The sequence below is a fragment of the Zalophus californianus genome, chromosome 13, assembly GCF_009762305.2.
Source record: "Zalophus californianus isolate mZalCal1 chromosome 13, mZalCal1.pri.v2, whole genome shotgun sequence".
Classification (NCBI taxonomy): domain Eukaryota; kingdom Metazoa; phylum Chordata; class Mammalia; order Carnivora; family Otariidae; genus Zalophus; species Zalophus californianus.
The window spans coordinates 43,470,338-43,495,668 of record NC_045607.1 but is presented as its reverse complement, the minus strand read 5'-3'; the positions used below and the strand labels follow the sequence as shown (position 1 = coordinate 43,495,668).

The following is a 25,331-nucleotide window of genomic DNA, read 5'->3' as shown; positions in this document are numbered from 1 at the left end:
ACCTTTGACAAGCTCAAAGTATTTCTTTAAAAGTAGATCATGGTAATGTTTTTAGGAATAATGAAAGAAATTGGCAAAGATAGAAATAATGTTAATAAATTCTAGTCAATAGCAAGATGAGAGTCAGATATGTTTATAACGTTTACTTTGTCACATCCATGTTTGAAATGCTAAGAAACAAATATTCTAAATATAACTTGTATATATATTTACTTTTTTCCTTTTTCTTAGGAGTTAGACACACTTCAGCAACAACTAGATTCACTGACCATGAAAAAAGAGAGCTTGGAAGCTGTAAGTATAAAATCAAATAAGGGTTCTTATATTACTCAGCTACAAAAGATAATTCAGCTAAATAAAAGGAACTCATTCAAGTATGTATTTATTTTAGTAGTTTACTACGAGGAGTATAATTTTTTTCTCATTCAGCACCACAAATATCCTACTTTGGTAAGAAATTAGATTCAGTTACTGAGTACCTACTGTGTGCAAAATCATCCTGCCTTGCTGAGGCATGCAAAATCTAATGGTAATTTAAAGACATAAACAAGAAATTCAAAAGAAGTGAAGAGGGAGAGAGATCAGTTCATCACTTTAAAGATGTAAATGCTTGCTATTTGTTATTTATTTACTTAAAGCAGTTTTAATTTAAAAAAACATGTTTATGGTAAAAAAAAAAATTAAAGAAGATGAAAGTGAAAATACCTGTTTCTTTTCCCTCTTTCCACACAGAACTGTTTCTATTTTTTGAGTGCTTGTTCTGTGCTTTTTTGAGCTCTTTATGTAGATCACCAGCATTGTCATTTAATCTTTACAACAATTTTATAATCCTATCTTGGTTTTATTGTTGTGGAAAACCTCAAGTGGGATTCACATTTAATATGCTGTCTGCAGCTTGGTTTTGTTTGTTTTCACCTAGCATTCTCTTGAATGTCTGTTCACATCAGCTCTGAGAGATCTCCTTCATTATTTTAAATTACTGCATTGTGTTACATTGCATGACTATAACACAGCCTTGTAGATGAATAGGTTGTTTATAGTTTTCTTTTAGTATTTTCGGATTATAAACAATGCTGCAATGAAAACATGCATTTTATACAAAGTTAAATGAATATGTCTTCAGATAAGTTTCTTGGAATGAGTCAAAAGCTAAATACACACTTCTGAAATGTAAGGATGCCAAGTTGCCTTCCAAAAAGGTGGTTCCATTTTCTACTTCTAGACTCAATGTATGAGAGTGCCTGTTTTCCCGTGTACTCATTTAATAGCAAGCATTATTCACCTTTTCCATTTATACTAGTTTAATAGGTAAAAATTTCTATCTTGCTTTCATTTTCACTTAGTTATGCATTTGTTGGCTAATGTATTTCTTTTTCTGTGAACTACCTTTTTCGTGTCCTTTTACACTTCTGTATACTGTTGATACCCCAAACCTTGCCTGCCTTTCCTGATTTCCTATGGATTCAGGTAGTTATCATGATGATAGGATTAGTAACAATTACAGATTGACAGGATTGCCTTTACCTCTCTTGCGCAAGAAATAAGTGTGAGTATTTTGTAATTCTTTTGGAAATTTGCTGTTGAAAAAGTAGTTTGCTTATGGCTTAGTCGGTTAAGCCTCTGCCTTCTGCTCAGGTCATGATCCCAGGGTTCTGGGATCGAGTCCCAGGTAGGGCTCCCTGCTGAGCAAGGAGACTGCTTCTCCCTCTCCCCTTGCTCCTCCCCGCTGCTCATGCTCTCTCTCTCTCTCTGTCAAATAAATAAAATCTTTAAAAAAAATTATTAAAATGGTGTTCTATGCTGATTGTCTTCATGTGAGTATAATTTTTATTTTTTTTGGATATCTCTGGTAATAGAAATACACTTCAAAGAGTAAGGACCACATTTAGTATTAACACAGCTGGCCTGCAGAATTCCTCACTATCTGTTTTAGGGTTTGTGGAGAATATCAAATCTTATTTCACTTGGCAAATTTAGTTTCTGCAGGAAGAGGTGTAAGCTATATCCTTGGATTTAGTGTTTGTATCGATGCCACTTTTTGATATCAGCTCGTGTATGCCTACAATAACATAAAACTTTATAAAAACTTAGAGTATTCTCAGATCAAGAATATATAAGTAGTGGGGTGACAGGGTGGCTCAGTCAGTTAAGCATCTGACTTTTGTAGACTCTTGGGCTCCCTGTTCAGCAGGGAGTCTGCTTCTTCCTCTCCCTCTGCCCCTCCCCTGGCTCCTGCGCGCACGCTCTCTCTCTCTCTCAAATAAACAAAGTCTTTAAAAAAAAAAAAAAAGAAAGATCAACATGAGTTTTATTGAGGAACAGTTTTATTGAGATGCAATTTGAACAAGTCTTAGGATGATTAAGCAAAAGGAAGGGGGAGATAACTATGAAAAGGAATACCCCAAAATATCTGCATTTCTCCTATCTGTATTTCATTATCATACTTTTTCACCTCAATCTAATCCATTACTTTGAGCTGTATATATGGTGCTTTTTTTTTTAAGATTTTTTTTTTTTTTTTTTTGACAGAGACACAGCGAAAGAGGGAACACAAGCAGAGGGAGTGGGAAAGAGAGAAGCAGGCCTCCCCACTGAGCAGGGAACCCGATGCGGGGCTCCATCCCAAGACCCCAGGATCATGACCTGAGTCGAAGGCAGACACTTAACGACTGAGCCACTCAGGCGCCCCTTTTTTTAAGATTTTTTAAGTAATCTCTACACCCATCGTGGGGCCCAGACCCACAACCCCCAAGACCAAGAGTCAGCCAGGTGCCCATAATAATACTAAATAGACTTTCATACATTTCCTTTAATTCACTTTTTCCTTTTAAGATACCATCTCTTTGGCTTTCAAAAAAGAGGAGGTCTTGCCTCTTAAAAATTTGGTCTCTTTCATGCTACGGATCTAGTTTCAGATATCATCATTTACTTTTATGTTTGTTAACTTAGAAAATTATTTAGATCTCAGATCCTCATTCTCTTCATGTGTAAAACAGAGATGATGATATTATCTGATAGAGTTGTTTTGAGGCTTAGAGATAGTATATAAAGAACATGGAATATAGTGTCTGACACAGAACAAGTAATTAATAAATAATAGCTTTAAATGCCATTTTCTCCCTCCTCCTCCACATCACTATCAACAAGCCTAGCTCTTTTGATTATCTAATAAAGTTGCCACAGCCCTTATTTTCTCTTTGTGAACAGTAGAATAGTGGTGAATATACAATAACTATTCTACTCTAGTGTATTAATTTCCTAGTGCTGCTGTAATAAAGTTAACACCCACTGGGTAGCTTAAAACAACAAATTTTCTCACTGTTCTAGAGCCTAGAAGTCTAAAATCAAGGTGTCAGCAGAGCCGTTTCCTCTGAGACTTTGTTAGAATCTTTCCTGACTTCCTAGCTTCTGGTGGTGCCTATCAATCCTAGGCATTCATTCCGTTATTTTAGCTGCATCACCCCAGTTTCTGCCTGTGTCATCACATGGCTCCCCTTCTGTGTCTCTGTATGACTTCTCTTAGGACACCAGTCATTCTGGATTAGGGTATTAGGGTCCACCCTAATGACCTCGTCTTAACATGACTAAAAATTGGCAAAGACTCCGTTTCCAAGTTAGGTCATATTCACAGGTATTGGAGATTACCAGGACTTCAACACATCTTTTTGGGTGACAGTTCAACATATGTAACATTGTATTAGAGTATGTATATGACTACATATATATGAAAATATATTCTGTCTAGAGATCAGTTCTTTAGACTTTAAATTTAATATTGTGGTTAAAATTGTACATACATTGTGACATTTTCTTTATTATCTTCCCATTGGTAGAGATGTCTTTGTTCAGGTCTTATATTTAGAAGATAAAATAAACTGCCATCTTCTCATGAATCTTAGACTGAAAATAGCTTATGAAGGAAAGGGGATTTATTTTTATTCTTCCAATTTACAAATGTGCTTTGTAGCATCATTGAGTACTGTAGGTATTTGATATCTCTATTTAAAAATGCTGATGGTTTAAATTTGTCCTTATTCTTATAAACTGAAACCTATGTGAGAATAGTTTTTGATAAAATACTAATTAAATGTTTCTTCTTTTTGTGCCTTTTAGGAAATAGCACACTCCCAGGTAAAACAGGAGGCTGTATTGCTGCATGAAAAACTTTATGAATTGGAGTCCCATCGAGACCAAATGATTGCTGAAGACAAAAGCATGGGATCTCCAATGGAAGAAAGAGAGAGATTACTTAAGCAGGTAGAAAAACAAAAATACTTATTTTACTATATCAAGATGTGGTAAATGTATTGATTTATTTTATTTAAGGCTTAAGAGTTGAACAGAAAGCCAGTACTTAAAAAACAGTGAAAAGTGAGTTTCATCTAAATTGAGATGAACTATTTGACCAAGAAAATCTAGGTGAAAGTCATTTCTCATATAAACTGTTTCTTGATTTATTTTTTTTTTAAAGATTTTATTTATTTATTCATGAGAGACACAGAGAGAGAGCGAGAGAGAGGCAGAGGGAGAAGCAGGCTCCCAAGGAGCAGGGAGCCCGATGCGGGACTCGATCCCAGGACCCTGGGATCATGACCTGAGCCGAAGGCAGACGCTTAACCATCTGAGCCACCCAGGAGCCCCTTGATTTAAATCCTACTTTTATATGGTCTTTGTGCACATTTTGGCCATTTTTTCATCTTTTGGATCCATATAAGGAAACTGAAGGCTCTCTTTGTTGGTCAGTAAACAATTAGATAATCTTATTGAAGAGCTGTTCCATTATTTGTTTGGGGCTCCAAGGCTCATGAATTTTTGTGGTTATTATTATCGGCGTCTCCATGAAGTGAATGGAATTAAAATGTCCTATGAAATCACAGTATCTCACCAAGTTGTGTCACATGTGTTCAGTAGCTTTATTACTACCCACGGCTAGCTTTAATTTAGCACCAAGTTATAATTAGCCTGTTATTTATAATGAGACACCCTAACTATAGGGCCCTTAGGAGAAATGCATATATATTTGGGAATAACACCCATCAGGAACCTACAAATGAGACTCCTTTGTGGTCTTAGGTTGAACCCAAATGGTTTGGAAGAATCTTAGGATCAACTTGGGAGCTATTTAAGTATTAGAATCATTCCAGAAAGTTATGAAAATCTAGACTCTGAAATTCCTTGGAAAGAGATCATCGGAGGCAGAGGAGGGAGAGTGTGATCTTGGGATAGGACTGTCAGATGAAATACAGAACAACTAGTTAAATTTTAATTTCAGAAAGCAGTGAATAATGTTTAGAGTAAGAATGTGTGTGTGTATGCATGGTATATTAGGGCATGGTATATACATGCCCTAAAAGTTATTCCTTGTTTATCTGAAATTCAGAATTGCTAAATCTGGCAACCCCTGCCTTGTGTGTGTGAGTTGGGGGGGTGAAGGGAGACAGTCTCAGATATCCTGAAAATCCTGGATATTTATGTAAACTGTTCCAGGCCTGAAGACATGTTAACCTCATGGTGCCATGTGGATAGGTATAGCTGTATCAGTCATTACCCTTCCTTTGAAGAAAAAGGAAAAATCTGTGAATAGTTACTTAATGATGTGTTTTTTAACTTCAAAGTTTGAATTTTAAGAAATACGTTTTAGGAAAGAGACTACATTTGACATTTTAGTACAGCATACCTAGAAGGAAATTATGTTTAAGGTACCCTAACAATGAGTAATTGTTTAAGTACTGTTTTCTTTTTATGCCTTTATAGGTTAAAGAAGATAATCAGGAAATAGCCAGCATGGAGCGACAGTAAGTACTTTATAATAGGACATATCACATCCATTTCACATCTTTTAAATTATATTCTAAATGTGCAATAGGTACATATTGTTACAGTTATCTTTTCCTATAGTTCACACTGGTAATATTGATACAGCTTTCAATCTTATTTACAACTTTAAATATTTCTTTTAATGTTTAGTTAAGAGCCATTGCGTAATATAATTATTATTATTATTTTTGAGAGAGAGAGAACATGAGCTGAGTACGGGGAGGGGCAGAGGGAAAGAGAGAATCTTAAGCAGGCTCCACATCCGGTGTAGAGCCCAATGTGGAGCTTGATCTCATGACCCTGAAATCATGGCCTGAGCTGAAATCAAGAGCTAGAAGCTTAACCACCTGAGCTACCCAGATGCCCCTATTTTTAGAAAATAGCTTTATTAAGATATAATACCATACAATTCATATATTTAAAGTGTACAATTCAGAGGTTTTTAGTGTATTCAGAATTGTGCGACCATCACCTCAGTAACTTTTAGAACAGTTTAATCTCCCCAGTAAGACCCAGTATCCGTTTCCTCACCCCCCTCATCCATCACTCCTAGCCCTAGGTAACCATTCTACTTTATGTCCCTATAGATTGGCCTATTCTGGATGTTTTATATACATGGAATCATACAATATCGTGGTCCTTTGTGGCTGGATTCTTTCACTCAGCATAATGTTTTCAAGGTTCATCTGTGTTGTAGTATGCATTAGTATTTAATTTCCTTTTTTTTTTTCTGGCCAAATAGTAATCCATTGTGTGGTTATGCCATACTTATCCAGTTATCATTTGATAGCATTTGGATTGTTTCCATTTTTGCCTATGATGGATCATTCTGGTATGAACATTGTCGTATAAGTTTTGTGTGAACATGTTTTCAGAGTACATACAAATCCTTTACCTCTTTGGTCAGATTTATTCCGAGGTATCTTATGGTTTTTGGTGCAATTGTAAATGGGATTGATTCCTTGATTTCTCTTTCCCCTGCTTCATTGTTAGTGTATAGAAATGCAACTGACTTCGGTGCATTGATTTTTTTTTCCCCCTAAGTCTTGGTTAACTATTTTTTTTTAACATTTTTTAATTTAAATTCAGTTAATTAACATTTAATGTATTATTGATTTCAGAGGTACAGGCCTGTGATTCATCAGTCTCATACCCAGTGCTCATTACATCACATGCCCTCCCTTAATGTCCATCACCCAGTTACCCTTTCCCTCCATCTCCCTCCCCTCCAGCAACACTCAGTTTGTTTCCTATGATTAAGAGTCTCTTATGGTTTGTCTCCCTCTCTGGTTTTGTCTTGTTTTCTTTTTTCCTCTCTTCCCCTATGTCTATAGCTCTACCACCCTGAACGTGCTTGATGTTGTGTGTGCATTAATTTTATATCCTGAGACTGCTTAATTCCTGTATCAGTTCTAGCAGTTTTTGGGTGGACTCTTTTGGGTTTTCTACATAGAGTATCATGTCATTTGAAAAGAGTGAAAGTTTGACTTCTTTTTTGCTGATTTGGATGCCTTTTATTTCTTTTTGTTGTCTGATTGCTGAGGCTAAGACTTCCAGTACTATGATGAACAGCAGTGGTGAGAGCGGACATCCCTGTCATGTTCCTGACCTTAGGGGAAAAGTACTCAGTTTTTCCCCATTGAGAATGATCCTTGTTGTGGGTTTTTCATAAGTGGCTTTTAGGATATCGAGGTATGTTCCTTCTATCCCTATGCTGCACAAAGCTTTTACCAAGAAAGGATGCTGTATTTTGTCAAATGCTTTTCCTGCAACTTTTGAGAGCATCATATGGTTTTTGTCCTTTCTTTTATTAATGTGGTGTATCACATGGACTGATTTGCGGATGTTGAACCACCCTTGCAGCCCAGGAATAAATCCCACTTGGTTGTGGTGAATAATCTTTTTAATGTACTGTTGGATCCTATTAGCTAGTATCTTGGTGAGAGTTTTTGCATCCATGTTCATCAGGGATATTGGTCTGTAATTCTCCTTTCTGGTGGGATCTTTGTCTGGTTTTGGGATCTATGTAATTCTGGCCTCATAGAATGAGTTTGGAAGTTTTCCTTCCATTTCTATTTTTTGAAACAGCTTCAGAAAAATAGGTATTAATTCTTTTTTTTTTAAGATTTTATTTATTTATTTGACAGAGAGAGCACAAGAAGGGGGAGTGGCAGGCAGAGGGAGAGGGAGAAGCAGGCCCCCCACAGAGCAGGGGGAGCCCAATACGGGACTCGATCCTAGGACCCCAGGATCATGACCTGAGCCGAAGGCAGTCGCTCAACCAGCTGAGCCACCCAGGCGCCCCAGTATTAATTCTTCTTAAAATGTTTGTTAGAATTCTGCAGGGAGGCCATCCAGCCCTGGACTCTTGTTTGTTGGGAGATTTTTGATTACTGCTCCAATTTCTTTGTTGGTGATGGGTCTGTTCAGGTTTTCTATTTTTCTTCCTGTTTCAGTTTTGGTAGTTTATATGTTTCTAGGAATGCATCTATTTTTTCCAGATTGCCTAATTTGTTGGCATACAAGTTGCTCATCATGTGTTCTTATAATTGTTTGTATTTCATTGTTGGTTGTGATCTCTCTCATTTATGATTTTATTTATTTGGGTCCTTTCTCTTTTCATTTTGATAAGTCTGGCTGGTAGGGGTTTATAGATCTTATAAATTCTTTCAGAGAACTAGCACCTAGTTTCATTGATCTGTTCTACTGTTTTTTTTTTTTATTTCTATATCATTGATTTCTGCTCTGATCTTTATTATTTCTCTTCTCCTGCTGGCTTTAGGCTTTATTTGCTATTCTTTTTCCAGCCCCTTTAGGTGTAAGATTAGGTTTGTATTTGAGACTTTTCTTCGTTCTTGAGAAGGGCCTGTATTGCTATATACTTCTCTCTTTTCATGTGTTTCCATGTATTTTTTTTTTAAGATTTTATTTATTTGCACAAAGAGAGCACACAAGCAGGGGGAAAGGCAGAGGGAGAGGGAGAAGCAGGCTCCCCACTGAGCAGGGAGCCCAACACGGGGCTCAGTCCAAGGACCCTGGGATCATGACCTGAGCTGAAGGCAGACGCTTAACCAACTTAGCCACCCAGGCACCCCATTTCCATGTATTTTTAAAATTCTTCTTTAATTTCCTGGTTATTAAGATGCTCTTTTACCTCCATGTGTTTGTGTTCCTTCCAAATTTTCTCTTGTGATTGAGTTCAAATTTTAAAGCACTGTGGTCTGAAAATACGCATGGTATAATCTATGACTTTTGGTACCATTTGAGACCTGATTTGTGACCCTGTATGTGATTTGTTCTGGAGAATGTCCCATGAGCACTTGAGAAGAATGCGTATTCTGTTTTTTTAGGATGAAATGTTCTGAATGTCTGTGTGTCATTCAAAGCCCCTGTTTCCTTGTTGATCTTCTGCTTAGATGATCTGTCCATTGCAGTGTGTGGGGTGTCCCCTACTATTATTGCATTATTATCAATGTGTTTCTTTAATTTTGTTATTAAATGATTTATATAATTGGCTGTTCCCAACTTAGGGGCATAGATATTTACAATTGTTAGATCTTGTTGTTGGATAGACCCTTTTATTATGATATAGTGTCCTTCTTCATCTGTTATTACAGTCTTTGTTTTAAAATCTAGTTTGTCTGATATAAGGATTGCCACCCCAGCTTTCTTTTGATGTCCATTAACATATATCGTTTTCCACCCAAGTCTGGAGGTGTCTTTGGGTCAAAAATGAGTCTCTTATAGATACCATATTGATGGGTCTTATTTTTTTATCCAATCTGATACCCTTTGTCTTTTGATTGGAGTTGTTAGTCCATTTACATTTAGAGTAAGTATTGAAAGTTATAAATTTAGTGCCATTGTATTACCTGTAAAGTCACTGTTTCTGTAGATTGTCTATGTTCCTTTTTGTTCCTTGTTTCTTTGGGGGCTCTCTCTTCGCTAAAAGGATCCCCTTTAATATTTCTTGCAGGGCTGGTTTAGTGTTCACAAATTCCTTTAGTTTTTGTTTGCCCTGGAAACTCTTTATCTCTCCTTCTATTCTGAATGACAGCCTTGCTGGATAAAGTATTCTTGGCTGCATATTTTTCCCATTTAGCACATTGAATATACAATGCCATGCCTTTCTGGTCTGCCAGGTTTCTGTGAACAGGTCTGCTATCATTCTTATATTTCTACCCTTGTAGGTTAAGGATCTCTTGTCCTGAGCTGCTTTCAGGATTTTCTCTTTATATTTGAAATTTGCAAGTTTCACTATTATATGTCAAGGTGTTCACCTATTCTTATTGATTTTGAGGGGGTTCTCTGTGCATCCTGGACCAGAATGCCCATTTCCTTCCCCAGATTAGGGAAGTTCTCAGCTATAATTTGTCCAAATAAACCTTCTGCCTCTCTCTCTGTCTCTTCATCTTCTGGGACCCGTATTATTCGAAAATTATTTTGCTTTATGGTATCACTGATTTCTTGAAGTCTCCCTTTGTGATCCAGTAGTAGTTTTTCTCTCTTTTTCTCAGCTTCCTTATCATTTTGTCTTCTATATGACTGACTCTCTTCTGTATGACTGCCTCATTTATCCTACCTGTTAAGAGCCTCCATTTGTTACTGCAGCTCAGTAATAGCATTTTTAATTTTGGCCTGATTAGAATTTAGTTCTTCTGTTTCTACAGTAAGGGATTCTCTGGTGTTTTCTGTGCTTTTTTTGAGCCCAGCTAGTATCTTTATAATCGTTGTTTTGAATTCTAGTTCTGACATCTTACTTATATCCATATTGATTAATTCCCTGGCAGTAAGTACTTCCTCCTGTTCTTTCCTTTGGGGTGAGTTTCTCTGTCTCATCATTATGTCCAGAAAAGAATAGAAGAAAGAGAGAGAGAGAAGACAAAAATAACAACAACACCAGGAAAAAAAGCAAACAAAGCTAACCCTAAGAAAACAGAAACAAAACAAAATAAGAAAAAATCAAACAAGAAGTAAAACAGAACAAAAAGATCCTGGGTGTATTTGGTCTGTTTGTTAAAAGAAACTAGATTGCAACATAGGAAAGAAAGAAAAACTTATATATATACAAAAATAAAATAAAATACAATGAAAGGAAAGGAAACCAAAAATAAAAAATATATAATATATATAAAAATTTTTTTAAAAGAATTGAAAAAATAAGAAAATAGCTGGAAAAAAACAAAACTGAAAAACTAAAGAATAATTAAAAAAAAACATGAATGCTATATACTGTTTTCCCCAAGAGTTGAAGTTTTGCAAATTCTCTGTGATTAGTAAACTTTGTGCTAGCTGGTTATTCCTGCTATTCTTCGAGGGTAGGGGCCCGTTGTGCTGATTCTCAGGTGTCCTTGCCCTGATGGAATTGCACTGCTGTTGCCAGGGAGTTGGGCTCGGTGTGAGTGGCTCCAGATTGCCTATGTGACTCTGCTTTGCTCCCTGAAGGCTTTCAGCACCAAAGGGTTGGGGAGGAATGAAAATGGTGTTGCCCCAATCTCTAGCCCTGGAGCTGAAGTTTGTGCCCCCCACTCTTCAGTGAGCCCTCACAGAAAAGCAGTCAATCACTCTTGTCTCCCTGGTCTCCATCTAAACTGTGTGTTCACCCAGTTTGTGACCAAGTGTTTTTATCTCAGGCATGCAACCCAGTTTTGAGTCTCCCGACTTTTTGGATTCCTGTGGCACGGATCCACACTGTTCCTCCTAGGAACAGGAGCGGGGTCACCTGTGCGTCTGCCTTTTGCTGGATCGCTGCCCAGAAAGCAGTTGTGTGACTGTGCAGCAGTTCTCAGTCTGGCAACACTGAGCATAAAGCTGGCACCTAGACTCACTTTTTTCAGCCAGCTTCCCCACTCTGATGCCTGGGAACTCTCCTGCACTCAGGCACCCCCATTCTTTTTGTGACCCCAGGGTTCCTGAGACCTCGCTTTCGCACCTGGAATCTGCCTCACTTCATCAACTAAGCACCTTTAAGCCAGGGACATCCCCCACCATAGCAGACCTCTACAAGTTCCAATTTTGCACTCCTTTGCTTTAATACTTTGCAGTAGGCTCCTTAACAAGGCTCCCTCCCCTCACTGTATCCTCCAGTGTATTGCCCTGGATTCACATCTCCACATCTCCTACCTTTCAAAAAGTGGTCGCTTTTCTATTTGTAGAATTGCAGCATTTCTTTTCTCAGATCTTCAATTGATTTCGCAGATGTTCAGAATGATTTGATAACTATCTAGCTGAATTCCAGGGACCAGATGAACTTAGTCCCCTACTCCTCTGCCATCTTAACTCCTTCCGGATTTATTTATTTATTTTAGATAGAGAGAGTAATCAAGCATGTACCTGCGTGAGTGGGGGCAGGGGCAGAGGGAGAGGGAGAGAAAGAATCTCAAGCAGCCTCCGTGCTGACCAAGGAGCCAATGCGGGGCTCAATCTCACAAGCTTAACCAACTGAGCTACCCAGGTGCCCCTCCTTTGCCCATTTTTTAATTGGGTTATTTATCTTTTTATTATTGTAAGAAATCTTTATATGTTCCAGAGACAAGTCTCTTATCAGATAAATTATTTGCAAAGTTTCTCTCCCATTCTGTGGGTTCTTTTCATCTTCTTAGTTGTGTCTTTTGAAGCACAAAAGTTTTAAATTTTGATAATGTCTAGTTCATTTTTTCTTTTGTTGCTTATGGTTTTGGTGACCTATCTAAGAAACCAGTTCCTAATCCAGAGTCAGGAAGATTTATGCCTATGATTTATTCTTAGAATTTTATAGTTTTGCCCTTATGTTTAGATCTATGATCCATTTTAAGTAAACTTTTGTATATGGTATGAGGTAGGAGTTCAGTTTTATTCTTTTGTTTTTGCATATCCAATTGTCCCAGCAACATTTCTTGAAATATTCTTTCAACAGATATTATCTAATATTCTTTACCCACTTAATTATTTTGACACCGTTGTCAAAATAGGTTGTATATAATTACAGGACCTCATTTCTTTACTCTCAATTTTATTTCATTGCTGTATATATCTTCCTTTATTCCAGTACCACTCTATCTTAATTACCATAGCTTTGTAACAAGTACAGATGCTGTTTGTTAAAATTTTAACCTATATAATCTTCAGTCAATGGTAAATTTTCTCTTATTTTCTAATTTTTAAGACTAATTTGCCAACTTAGTTCAGTTTGTACAAACCAACAAAAAAGAAGGTTGCTAAAGATTTTTCACTTTAATATCACAAGTTAAGCTCAAAAGAAGCATTGGGGAAGGGTCTGCTTTTGAAATCAGGCAACCTAACATTCTCAGGATATACTTATACTCTAAATATGAATCCTAAAGAAAGATCTGGAAAAGACTTTTCTCTTTAAATTTATAGTATTGTCTTCAAAATAGGGCATATTATATACAGATACTATTTTTGCAACTTAGAAAAGATTTCCTAACATCATTAAATATTTCTACTGAATATCTAAATTATCTTGAATTTATTAAATAATATTTTCAACAGGTTAACAGATATAAAAGAAAAAATAAATCAGTTTAATGAAGAAATTAGACAACTGGACATGGATTTAGAAGAACACCAAGGTAATTTTTCTGGAATTTTTATAATGTATAATAACAGATATATAGCAGTATTGATTTCGTATTAACTTGGGCCTCAGGGACTATTTACCTGGGATTTATTATTTAATTCTTAATGAGATCCCTAACTTTAACTACTAAAATGCTTAACTGTACTATAATAGTAAATATTATAATTAATGTTAAATTATTTCAGCTGACTAAAAACTTGAAATAACTTAAAATGATTATATAATGACAAGAATTTATTTTGTTTTGCAAAACAATTTTTTTTTAATGAACTAAAACAGTTGAAAGTTGTTACAGATTTCTAATTTATACCTCCTTAATATGGTCAACTATAAATCAACTGGGGTAAGAATTGAGCGGAGAGGATCATGTCACAAACAGAAAGAATTAATTCTGTAGGGGTCCCAGTAATGAGGTAGCAAGTACTGATTATTCTGATCCTTTTCCAACTTTACCCAGCTGTGAGATTTGAAGAGCCAAAGGGACTAGAACACTTGAATGTGTTCTGGGTGTAAACAAGTGGAAATGGGGTGTGAATAAGTGGAAATGCTTTTGGTGGCTGTTTGAGAGCTACAGTGTATGTGTGGTTGGGGGAAGAGATTGGGCATTATAGTTTCCTTAGCAGCTTCTTTCTAATAAGGATGAGAAAGGTGGGTTCCTAATGGCACTTTAATCACAGATTAACTGCAAACCGGTATTCATGTGCTCTTGTATTAGCAAGAATTGACTATATATTCTTATAAGTTACATATGGTATTGTAAACCGTATGCATATACGCCTATACCTGTTATGGCTAAAGAAACACTCATAGCAGGGAAAAGAAGTGTTCTATTCCTAAATAAATTTTTTACTTCAGTTTTAAATGTAGTGTATTAGTTTTATTTATATTTTTTCTTGATGTATGAATAATAGCATTAGCTACTATTGATTAATTACTTACCTGGACTGGGCACTATGTGATCTTTGCAAGAACTTTTTGAAGTCTTATAAGCCCTTTTATACTTGTTGAAGCTCAGAGAAGTTTCTAAAATTCCCACAGCTAGTAAAGGGTAAAGTCTAGATTTAGACCAAGTTCTCTTTGATCCCAAAGTTTTATTCTCTTTCCAAGCCTATTCTTAGCTTTCTGATATGAAGTGCTACATTTGTGAAATAAAAATATTCTTATGATATGCTTACATAGTTTTATTTACATATGGCTAGTAATGGCTTTAAGTAAGACATATTCAGGCATATTAGTCATATAAGGCAGACAAACTTTAAGTCCCAGTTATTAGGTAAATAAAACTTATCTGAGCTTTTATTTTCTCATCTGCAAAATGAATATAATGGTCCTTCCTCACTAAGGTTTATGAATATTAAATGGCATATATGGCAGGAGGAACTCAAAATAAATTGTTAAGACTAAGGTCATATTATTTTCTTTATTAAATTATTTTATTGCTTTTAATTTATATAGATCCTAGTATTCTAGATTTTCTTTATTAACAGATTATTCTGAGAAATCTGATAATGTTCTTGATTTTAGACACTTTATAGGAAACTTTCTGAATAATTTTCCTCATCCTAAATTTAAATTTCTAAAAACATTCCATTTATTTTTCCAGTAAAGTAACTCATTTTGAGGGTACAATTTATTATTAATTGCTAGTTCTAAGATAAATAGAATGTTTTGAATTTTAGCTTCTGTTTTCCTTTTTGTTTTCTAACCTTCTTTGTCCTTTTTGATTAATGTGGAAAAAGACAGTCTATAATGTAATACTATGTATAAAAATATATGTATATATGTATGTTCATATATATATACATATATATGTGTATATGTATGTTCATATATATACATATATATGTGTATATGTATGTTCATATATATATATACATATATATGTATATATATGTCAACACATTCATTTTTTGTTCTTCTGATACAGTGAACATCCTGAATTATGGGTATAACAGCACAGGGGGTTTGTTAGAAGGTTATGTATTAGCTCAGGACTTCATTATTTCTTGCCTGACCTATCACAGTACACTTCCAACTGGTTGTCCCACCTCCAGTCTTGCCCCCTCTCAGATTCATCCACCACAGTGTTGCTAGAGTGACTTAATGTAAAATTGATTCTGTGTCATTCTCCTGCTTAACAGTGGCTCCCCATGACCTATGAGATAAAGTTTAAGAATCTTTGCATGGCATTATAGTCCCGCTGCAATCTGACCTGTATATTGTCAGTCTCCTCTCCTACTCCTCATCATCTCTATCCTTACATTCTAATAATAATCTCCTCATGGTACTCCACACCTCACCCCCTTTACGATAAATCAAACTGTTTGATGCTCAATCCTATGCTCCTACTATTTATTCCTTTGTCTTAAATGTTCTTTCCCCTGTTACTTACCTTAGTAATTTCTCATCTTTTAAAATCTACTTCAGATATCCTTTAATCCACCGTAATAACCCTAACTTCTCTCCTTGACCTATTTCTGGGCTGAGCTAAGTGAGTGACCTCCTCCATTATCAGAGCACACTGCACATAAATATATCACTGTATTGACCACACTATATTACCGCTATCTACTAGGATGTTTGTCTTTCCTCTGAGGCTATACATCCTCAAAGGTTCTGGACTGTGTCTTATTCACTCTGGTAACCTCTCATCAACACAGTGTCTAGGAAAATAAACACTCAATAAATGTTTGTGGAATGAATGAAACAGTGCTATACTTTAGCAGGGAAAGATTTGTAGAATGAACAAAAGATGGAAGTTGGGCTCTTTCAATTCTTTGCACCCTCTAGTTCTTAGGATATACATATGCATTCTTTTTAGAGATAGTTGGATTGGTTAACAACGGTTTTATTATTTTCTAGAGGATTTCTACCTTGGATTCATGATTTCTAGTAAAGTGGTGGGTTCTCACCTACATCTGCATTCTCAGCAGTTCCTTGACACAAGATTGTAGATAATCCACTCCTTAAGATGTGGAGGATAATCAAGATATTTTGACTTTCATGTTTTTTCCTGCCTCAGGCTTTATTCCCTCTGGCCCATTTTACTAATTTTATAGATGCTACCTTACCTTCTGCTATTTATGGTACTTTTGTATGATCCAACCTAAGGCCACCTTTTGCCTTGTAGGGGTTCTGGTTAAGATAACATATAAACTATAAATGATGTTTGTATATGTCTCACTTTGTTAGTAGTTGCTTCATCCTTTCAGTTTTGCATAATTCATTTTAAATCCAAAGGCATCCTTGGATATACTAGGCCAGGTACAGTTGTGTTTTCTGCTTCTGTGTAGTCCAGTATCTTTCTTAAGTGCATTATATTTATTCATTTTGGCAAGTCTCTAAAGTTTTAATTTGCCAAAAGTTACATTGGGTAACTGTGTCTCAAAGCTAACTAAGTAAATTCAGTGAACAGTTATTTGGCTATTCTATGAAAATCTTCATTGTGCAGTTGCTGAGTTATCCTCATAATACCCTTGGACTTTTGACCAATTCTAGATAGGCTTCTTTGATCTAAAATCTTTACTTTTTCTTTGTTAAGTGACTGAAAAAAATAATAATCTCCTTGCAAAAATTTCAATATAATAAAATAGTATTTCTCTTTTCAAACTGCTAAGGGATTTAATTTTATCATCTTAAATATTTTCTAGACTTCACCCAGATAGTAGTTTTACCTTGGTGATGGATGAGGTAATTTTTTTATATGGGTTCTAAACATATTTAGATTGAAATACATATACTGTCCTGTAAGTAATTGTTACTATCATTTATGCTAACTAGAAGCAATGTTCTATGAAATGTTCTATTGAAAGTTACTAAAGTGGTCAGAATTTGGGTATAAACTACATCATTGCTAAAGCAGAACATTATTGGCAAATGCCATACTACTTTTCAGAAAAGGCAGAACCCATCCAGATTTCTCCTTTCTCAGCTAAATGCCAGCCATTAAATATTTGCTTAATTGTTGCTTTTTAAATATTGCTTCTGCCTAAAGCCAGCAGAAGAAGGGAAATAATAAAGATTAGAGTAGAAATAAATGATACAGAAACAAAAAAACTAGGAGGCACCTGGGTGGCTCAGTCAATTAAGCATCTGCCTTCGGCTCAAGTCATGATCCCAGTGTCCTGGGATCAAGCACTGTGTCGGGCTCCCTGCATAGCAGGGAGTCTGCTTCTCCTTTTCACTCTCCCTCTATGCTCCCTCTCTCAAATAAAATCTTTAAAAAAGAAACAAAAAATCAGTAGAACAGATCAATGAAACCAGGAGCTGGTTCTTTGAAGGAATTAATAAAATTGATAACCCCCTAGTCACTCTTACCAAAAAGAAAAGAGAAAGGACCCAAATAAATAAAATCACAAATGAGAGAGGAGAAATAACCAACACCACAGAAATGCAAACAAAAGAGAACATTATGAAAAATTATATGCTAACAAATTGGGCAATCTGGAAGAAATTGATAAATTCCTAGAAACATATAAACTACCAAACCTGAAACAGGAAGAAATAGAGAACTTGAAGAGACCCATAATCAGCAAAGAAACTGAAGCAGTAATCAAAAAATCTCTGAACAAAACAAAAGTCCCAGGACCAGATGGCTTCCCAGGGGAATTCTACCAAACATTTAAAGAAGAGTTAATTTAACCTATTCTTTTCAAACTATTCCAAAAAACAGAAGTGGAATCCAAACTCATTCTATGAGGCCAGCATTACCCTGATTTCAAAACCAAAGACTCCACTAAAAAACAGAACTACAGGCCAATATCCCTGATGAACATGGATGCAAAAATTCTCAACAAAATACTAGCAAATCAAATCCCACAGTACATTAAAAGAATCATTCACCATGATCAAGTGGAATTTATTCCTGGGTTGCAAGGGTGGTTCAATATTTGCAAATCCATCAACATGATATACCCCACATTAATAAAAGAAAAGAAACATGATCCTCTCAATAGACGCAGAAGCAGCATTTGACAAAGTACAGCATCCATTCTTAATAAAAGTTCTCAACAAAGGAGAGATAGAGGGAAGATACCTCAGCATCCTAAAAGCCATATATATGAAAGATCGACAACTAATATCACCCTCAATGGGGAAAAACTGAGAGCTTTTCCTCTACAGTCAGAACAAGACAGGGATATCCACTCTCACCGTTGTTATTTAACATAGTACTGGAAGTCCTAGCCTCAGCAATCAGACAAATAAAAGGCATCCAAATCGGCAAGGAAGATGACATGATACTTTATATAGAAAACCCAAAAGGGGCGCCTGGCTGGCTCAGTCAGAAGAGCATAGGCCTTTTGATCTTGGGGTTGTGAGTTTGAGCCCCACGTTGGATGTAGAGATTACTTAAAAAAAAACAAAATCTTAAAAAAACAACCAAAAAAGCCCAAAAGACTCCACCAAAAAAAATTGCTAGAACTGAATTGTATGGTGATTAACGTAACATAATAATAATAATAATAATAATAATAATAAAAGAAGTTACTATGGCCAATGTCCAAGAGGTTACTGCCTGTGTTCTCCTCTAGGATTTTGATAGTTTCCTGAACTAAAACGAATTTAGTAAAGTCACAAGATGCAATATCAGTGTACAGAAATCTGTTGCATTTCTATACACCAATAATGAAGCAGCAGAAAGGATGAATCAAGGAATCGCTCCCATTTACAATTGCACCAAAAACCATAAGATACCTAGGAATAAACCTAACCAAAGAGGTAGGAAATCTGTACTCTGAAAACTATAACACACATAGGAAAGAAATTGAAGGTGACACAAAGAAATGGAAAAACATTCCATGCTCATGGATAGGAAGAACAAATATTGTTAAAGTGTCTATACTACCCAAAGCAATCTACACATTTAATGCAATCCCGATCAAAATACCACCAGCATTTTTCAGTTAGAATAAACAATCCTAAAATATATATGGAACCAGAAAAGACCCTAGATAGCCAAAGCAATCTTGAAAAAGAAAAGCAAAGCTTGAGGCATCACAGTTCTGGACTTCAAGTGATATTACAAAGCTGTAGTGATCAAGACAGTGTGGTACTGGCAGAAAAACAGACACATAGATCAGTGGAACAGAACAGAGAACCCAGAAATGGACCCACAACTATATGATCAACTAATCCAACAAAGCCGGAAAGACTCAATGGGAAAAAGACAGTCTCTTCAAATGGTGTTGGGAAAACTGGACCGCTTTCTTACACCATACACAAAAATAAATTCAAAATGGATGAAAGACCTAAGTGTGAGACAGGAAACTATCAAAATCCTAGAGAACACAGGCGGTAACCTCTTGGACATTGGCTATAGTAACTTCTTTTTTTTATTATTATTATTATTATGTTAATCACCATACATTACATCATTAGTTTTTGATGTAGTGTTCCATGATTCATTGTTTTCGTATAAGACCCAGTGCTCCATGCAGTACATGCCCTCTTTAATAAGCATCACCGGGCTAACCCATCCCCCCACCCCCCTCCCCTCTAGAACCCTCAGTTTGTTTTTCAGAGTCCATAGTCTCTAATGGTTCATCTCCCCCTCCGATTTACCCCCTTCATTTTTTTAAAATTATGTTAGTCACCATACAATACATCATTAGTTTTTGATGTGGTGATCCATGATCCATTGTTTTCGTATAACATCCAGTGCTCCATGCAGTACGTCGCCACCTTAATACCCATCACTGGGCTAACCAATCCCCACTCCCCCCTTCCCTCTAAAACCCTGTTTGTTTCTCAGAGTCCATAGTCACTCATGGTTCATCTCTCCCTCCATTTTTCCCTTCCTTCTCCTAATGTCCTCCCTGCTATTCCTTATGATCCACAAATAAGTGAAACCATATGGTAATTGACTTTCTCTGCTTGGCTTATTTCACTTAGCATCATCTCTTCCAGTCCCATTCATGTTGATGTAAAAGTTGGGTATTCATCCTTTCTGGTGGCTGAGTAATATTCCATTGTATATATGGACCACATCTTCTTTATCCATTCCTCTGTTGAAGGGCATCTCGGCTCTTTCCACAGTTTGGCTATTGTGGACATTGCTGCTATGAACATTAGGGTGCATATGGCCCTTCTTTTCACTACATCTGTGTCTTTGGGATAAATACCCCGGAGTGCAATTGCTGGGTCATAGGGTAGCTCTATTTTAAAATTTTTGAGGAACCTCCACACTGTTTTCCAAAGTGGCTGTACCAACTTGCATTCCTACCAACAGTGTAAGAGGGTTCCCCTTTCTCCACAACCTCTCCAACATTTGTTTCTTTCCCTGTCCATTTTTGCCATTCTAACTGGTGTAAGGTGGTATCTCAGTGTGGTTTTAATTTGAATTTCCCTGATGGCTATGATGATACATCTCCAAAAGCTAGTGAAACAAAAGCAAAAATGAACTTTTGGGACTTCATCAAGATAAAGAGCTTCTGCACAACAAAGGAAACAGTCAACAAAACAAAGAGGCAACCCACAGAATGGGAGAAGATATTTGCAAATGACACTACAGATAAAGGGCTGGTATCCAAGATCTCTAAAGAACTTCTCAAACTCAACACCCAAAAAACAAATAATCAAGTCAAAAAATGGGCAGAAGATATGAAAAGACACTGAAGAAGACATACAAATGGCTAACAGACACATCCCCCCCTTCATTTTTCCCCTCCTGCTATCTTCTTTTTTGTTGTTGTTTTTAACATAATATATTATTTGTTTCAGAGGTACAGGTCTGTGATTCAACAGTCTTACATAATTCACAGCGCTCACCATAGCACATACCCTCCCCAGTGTCTATCACCCAGCCACCCCATCCCTCCCACCCCCCACCACTCCAGCAACCCTCAGTTTGTTTCCTGAAATTAAGAATTCTTCATATCAGTGAGGTCATATGATACATGTCTTTCTCTGATTGACTTATTTCGCTCCACATAATACCCTCCAGTTCCATCCATGTCATTGCAAATGACAAGATTTCATTCCTTTTGATGGCTGCATAATATTCCACTGTGTGTGTGTGTGTGTGTGTGTGTGTGTGTGTGTGTGTGTGTGTGTGTACCCCATCTTTTTTATCCATTCATCTGTCAATGGACATCTTGGCTCTTTGCACAGTTTGGCTGTTGTGTAGTAACTTCTTACGAGATATGTCTCCTGAGGCAAGGGAAACAAATGCAAAAATGAACTATTGGGACTTCCATCAAGAAAAAAAGCTTCTGCACAGCGAAGGAAATAATCAACAAAATAAAAGGCAGCCTTCAGAATGGGAGAAGATATTTGCAAATGATGTGTCTGATAAGGATTAGTATCCAAAATCTATAAAGAACTTAATCAACTCAATACCCCCCAAAACAAATATTCCAGTTAAGAAATGAATAGACATTTTTCCAAAGAAGATATAAAGCTGGCTAACAGACACATGGAAAGACGCTCAACATCACTCATCAGGGAAGTACATATCAAAACTACAATGAGCTACCACCCACACCTGTCAGAATGGCTAAAATTAACAACACAGGAAATAACAGATTGGCAAAGACGCAGAGAAAGGGGAACCTACTTGCACTGTTGGTGGGAATGCAAACTGGTGCAGCCACTCTGAAAAACAGTATGGAGGTTCCTTAGAAAGTTAAAAATAGAACTACCCTATGATCCAGCATTTGCACTACTAGATATTTACCCAAAGGATACCAAAACACTGATTCAGAGAGGCACTTGAACCCCAATGTTTATAGCAGCATTATCAACAATAGGCAAATTATGGAAAGAGCCCAAATGTCCATCAGCTGATGAATGGATAAAGAAAATGTGGTATATTTATACACAATGGAATATTACTCAGCCATAAAAATGAATGAAATCTTACCATTTGTAATGACGTGGATGAAACTAGATAGTATTATGCTAAGTGAAATAAGTCCCTCAGAAAAAGAGAAACACTATGATTTCACTCATATGTGGAATTTAAGAACTAAAACAGATGAACCTAGAGGGGAAAAAAAGAGAGACGCAAACTAGAAAACAGACTCTTAACTATAGAGAATAAACAGAGGTTTCCTGGAGGCAAGGTGGATGGGGAGATGTATTAAATGGGTGATGGATATTAAGGAGTTGACTTGTTCAGATGAGCACTGGGTGTTGTATGTAAGTGATGAATCACCAGATTGTATACCTGAAACTAATATTACAATGTATGCTAACTGGAATTTAAATAAAAACTTGAAAAAATATTGCTTCTGAATGAAAAAGAGTAATGGAAAAAGCACTATTGTTCTGGGTAAAGGAAAAAAACAAAAAATAGATAATAGTAGCCTGTATTCTCATTTAACACAGGATATCCTTTCAAATAAGGATCCTTTTACCTCAAGGTTTACTTCTGACATGTAGCCGAGTAATTTGTTTTTGTAACTGTTGACTTAGAAATTTTTTATTCTCACCAGAAATTAATACTTTAGAGTTTATATATCTCATATTGAAGCTTCCTCAAAGTAGGTAATGTTTCTTAGTCCACTTAAATCAGATCTTTACTTTAGTCCTCACTATATTACATTAAATTCTAAAAAGAAGAGTGTTACTGTTTTAAAACATGACAAAACCTTTCACGGAGTGGGAGCACAAAATAAGTGATCAGTCTTCTATGCAAAATTCCAAAACCTTTTGAAATTGGGTTGGTTCTCAGCTTTACCCAATGTTGGCTTAGGTTTAGGCTTTCTCTAGTCTGCTTAGTTAGTTGCCACTTGTCTATCTGCTTACAGCTTTTGAAATTTTATTTCTATTATTTTCTTTTTTAATTTTCCTTATTGCTGGGAGTTTTACCTTTAAAAATTCTTTTTACTGTAGTTTTAGTTGAGTTTAGGAGAGGGTTAGAATTAACTGTGCATATTCAATTTGCCATCTTTATCAAGAAATTACCAGTTTTAGGGCGCCTGGGTGGCTCAGTTGGTTAAGCGACTGCCTTCGGCTCAGGTCATGATCCTGGAGTCCTAGGATCGAGTCCCGCATCGGGCTCCCTGCTCGGGAGGGATTCTGCTTCTCCCTCTGACCCTCTTTCCTCTCGTGCTCTCTCTCATTCTCTCTCTCTCAAATAAATAAATAAAATCTTAAAAAAAAGAAATTACCAGTTTTATAAGTTTTATAAACTTTACTTAGAATTTCTAGAGTTTTTTTAAAAGATTTTATTTTTTTATTTATTTGACAGAGAAAGAGAGACAGCGAGAAAGGGAACACAAGCAGGGGGAGTGGGAGAGGGAGAAGCAGGCTTCCCGCTGAGCGGGGAGCCTGATGCAGGGCTCAATTCCAGGACTCTGAGATCATGACCTGAGCCGACGGCAGACACTTAATGACTGAGCCACCCAGGTGCCCCCAGAATTTCTAGTTTTAATCACCTGAATATGCTTCATTTTATGGGGGATGTGTGTATGCGTGGGTGCGTGTGTGTGTGTATGACCATTCTCATGCTTTCATTAACTGTGCAATTAACCTTAGTATGTAGGAGGTTATCCCTTCCTGTTTTAAAAAAATTTTTCCAGGGCGCCTGGTTGGCTCAGTCGATTAAGCATCTGCCTTCGGCTCAGGTCATGATCCCAGGGTCCTGGGATTGAGCCCCACATTGGGCTCCCTGCTCAGCAGGGAGTCTGCTTCTCCCTCTGCGTTCTCTCTCTCTCTCTCAATAAATAAATAAAATCTTTAAAAAAAATTTTTCCCTTAAACTAAAGACTCCAGTTAATTTATTTTTTAAAATTGTGTGCCTTTAATATAAAAATGTGGTATGTACTCAATGTGAAAAATTCAAGCAATACAAAAGTGTCTGAAAAGTCATCTCCTTTCTCCTCATAGTCATCCCAGTCTTTAGAGTCATCCCAGTCTTTTAAATTATTTACAATTTGATGTTTATAGCATTTTAGACTTTTTCTGTTCATATGTAAGCATATGTATTTTAAGATGGAATAATATATAATTCCTCTGAGGTTGAGTCTTTCATTTAACTATATTTAATGTACATTTTTCCATTTGAGGGTGTATACTTCCATTTTAGAAATAGTGGTCAGTGTCAGGGTTTTAAAGCCAGACCAAGAATGGTGCCTGGCACATATTTATTACTCCCAACAGCTGTTAGTTGCCATTATCATCTTTGTTATTGTTATGGTTAAATAGTATTCACTGTATCCACATTGATATTTAGGTGGTTTCTAATTTTTCACTACCAAGAATAATGCTGCAGTAAATAACCTTGTTCCATACATGTTTTTTAACTTGCATATTTCTATAGGATAAATTTCTAGAAGTGAAATTATGAGTAGACTGTTACTTATGTTTACAATTTTTATTATTTTTGCTAATTTCTTCCAGAAAAAGTCGTGCCATTTTATACAACCAACAGCAGTATGTGAAAGTGCTTCCTCGCCAATGTTATTTATAAATTTCTTAGTTTTTGTCAGTCAAAAGAATATACACTTTGGTTTTTTTTTTTAATTTAAATTCAACTAACATATAATGTACTATTTGTTTCAGAGGTAAGAGGTCAGAGAATACACACTTTTAACAGTTCACTGTTCCTTAAGGCCTGCATTTGTAGTACTACTATGATCCACAAGGTGGGGCTAATTTTCTGGCTGTCTACTTAGACGGACCAGGCTTGACCACAGTTGAAAAAGTACAGTCACATTTTTAAAAAAGTATCTTTTATTTTTAAGCACTTACCTCTCAAGAAAAATTTTGGGGCATTGTTACTCACTACAAATTATTCCTTCATTTTTAGAGTACAGTATCTTTCCAAGGATGGATTAGATTGTAAAACCAAATAGTGATTGTTGGTATGGTGTATCAGACGTCTAGATATCTAACTGCTACAATGTGATAAATATGTATCATGACCCGAAATACATGTGAAGTGCTATAGGATCATTGTATTACTGTCCTAAACTTTGTATAAAGTCATTGT

The 25,331-nt window shown here is 36.2% G+C and overlaps 1 protein-coding gene across 2 annotated transcripts in view; it reads left to right on the top strand.

The window, feature by feature from the left end:
- Positions 1-25,331, top strand: part of IFT74 (intraflagellar transport 74) — an 86,056-nt gene that overhangs the window by 34,065 nt on the left and 26,660 nt on the right. The window contains exons 10-14 of one of the 2 annotated variants that reach the window (XM_027616728.2): positions 232-294; positions 4,114-4,257; positions 5,755-5,795; positions 13,309-13,388; positions 24,740-25,264. In XM_027616728.2, coding sequence (XP_027472529.1) covers positions 232-294; positions 4,114-4,257; positions 5,755-5,795; positions 13,309-13,388; positions 24,740-24,780 — 369 coding nt within the window. In that variant the 3' untranslated portion in view covers positions 24,781-25,264. Of the gene's footprint in view, positions 1-231; positions 295-4,113; positions 4,258-5,754; positions 5,796-13,308; positions 13,389-24,739; positions 25,265-25,331 lie in introns of those variants that run through there. The other variant, XM_027616727.2, reaches the window with a different exon arrangement.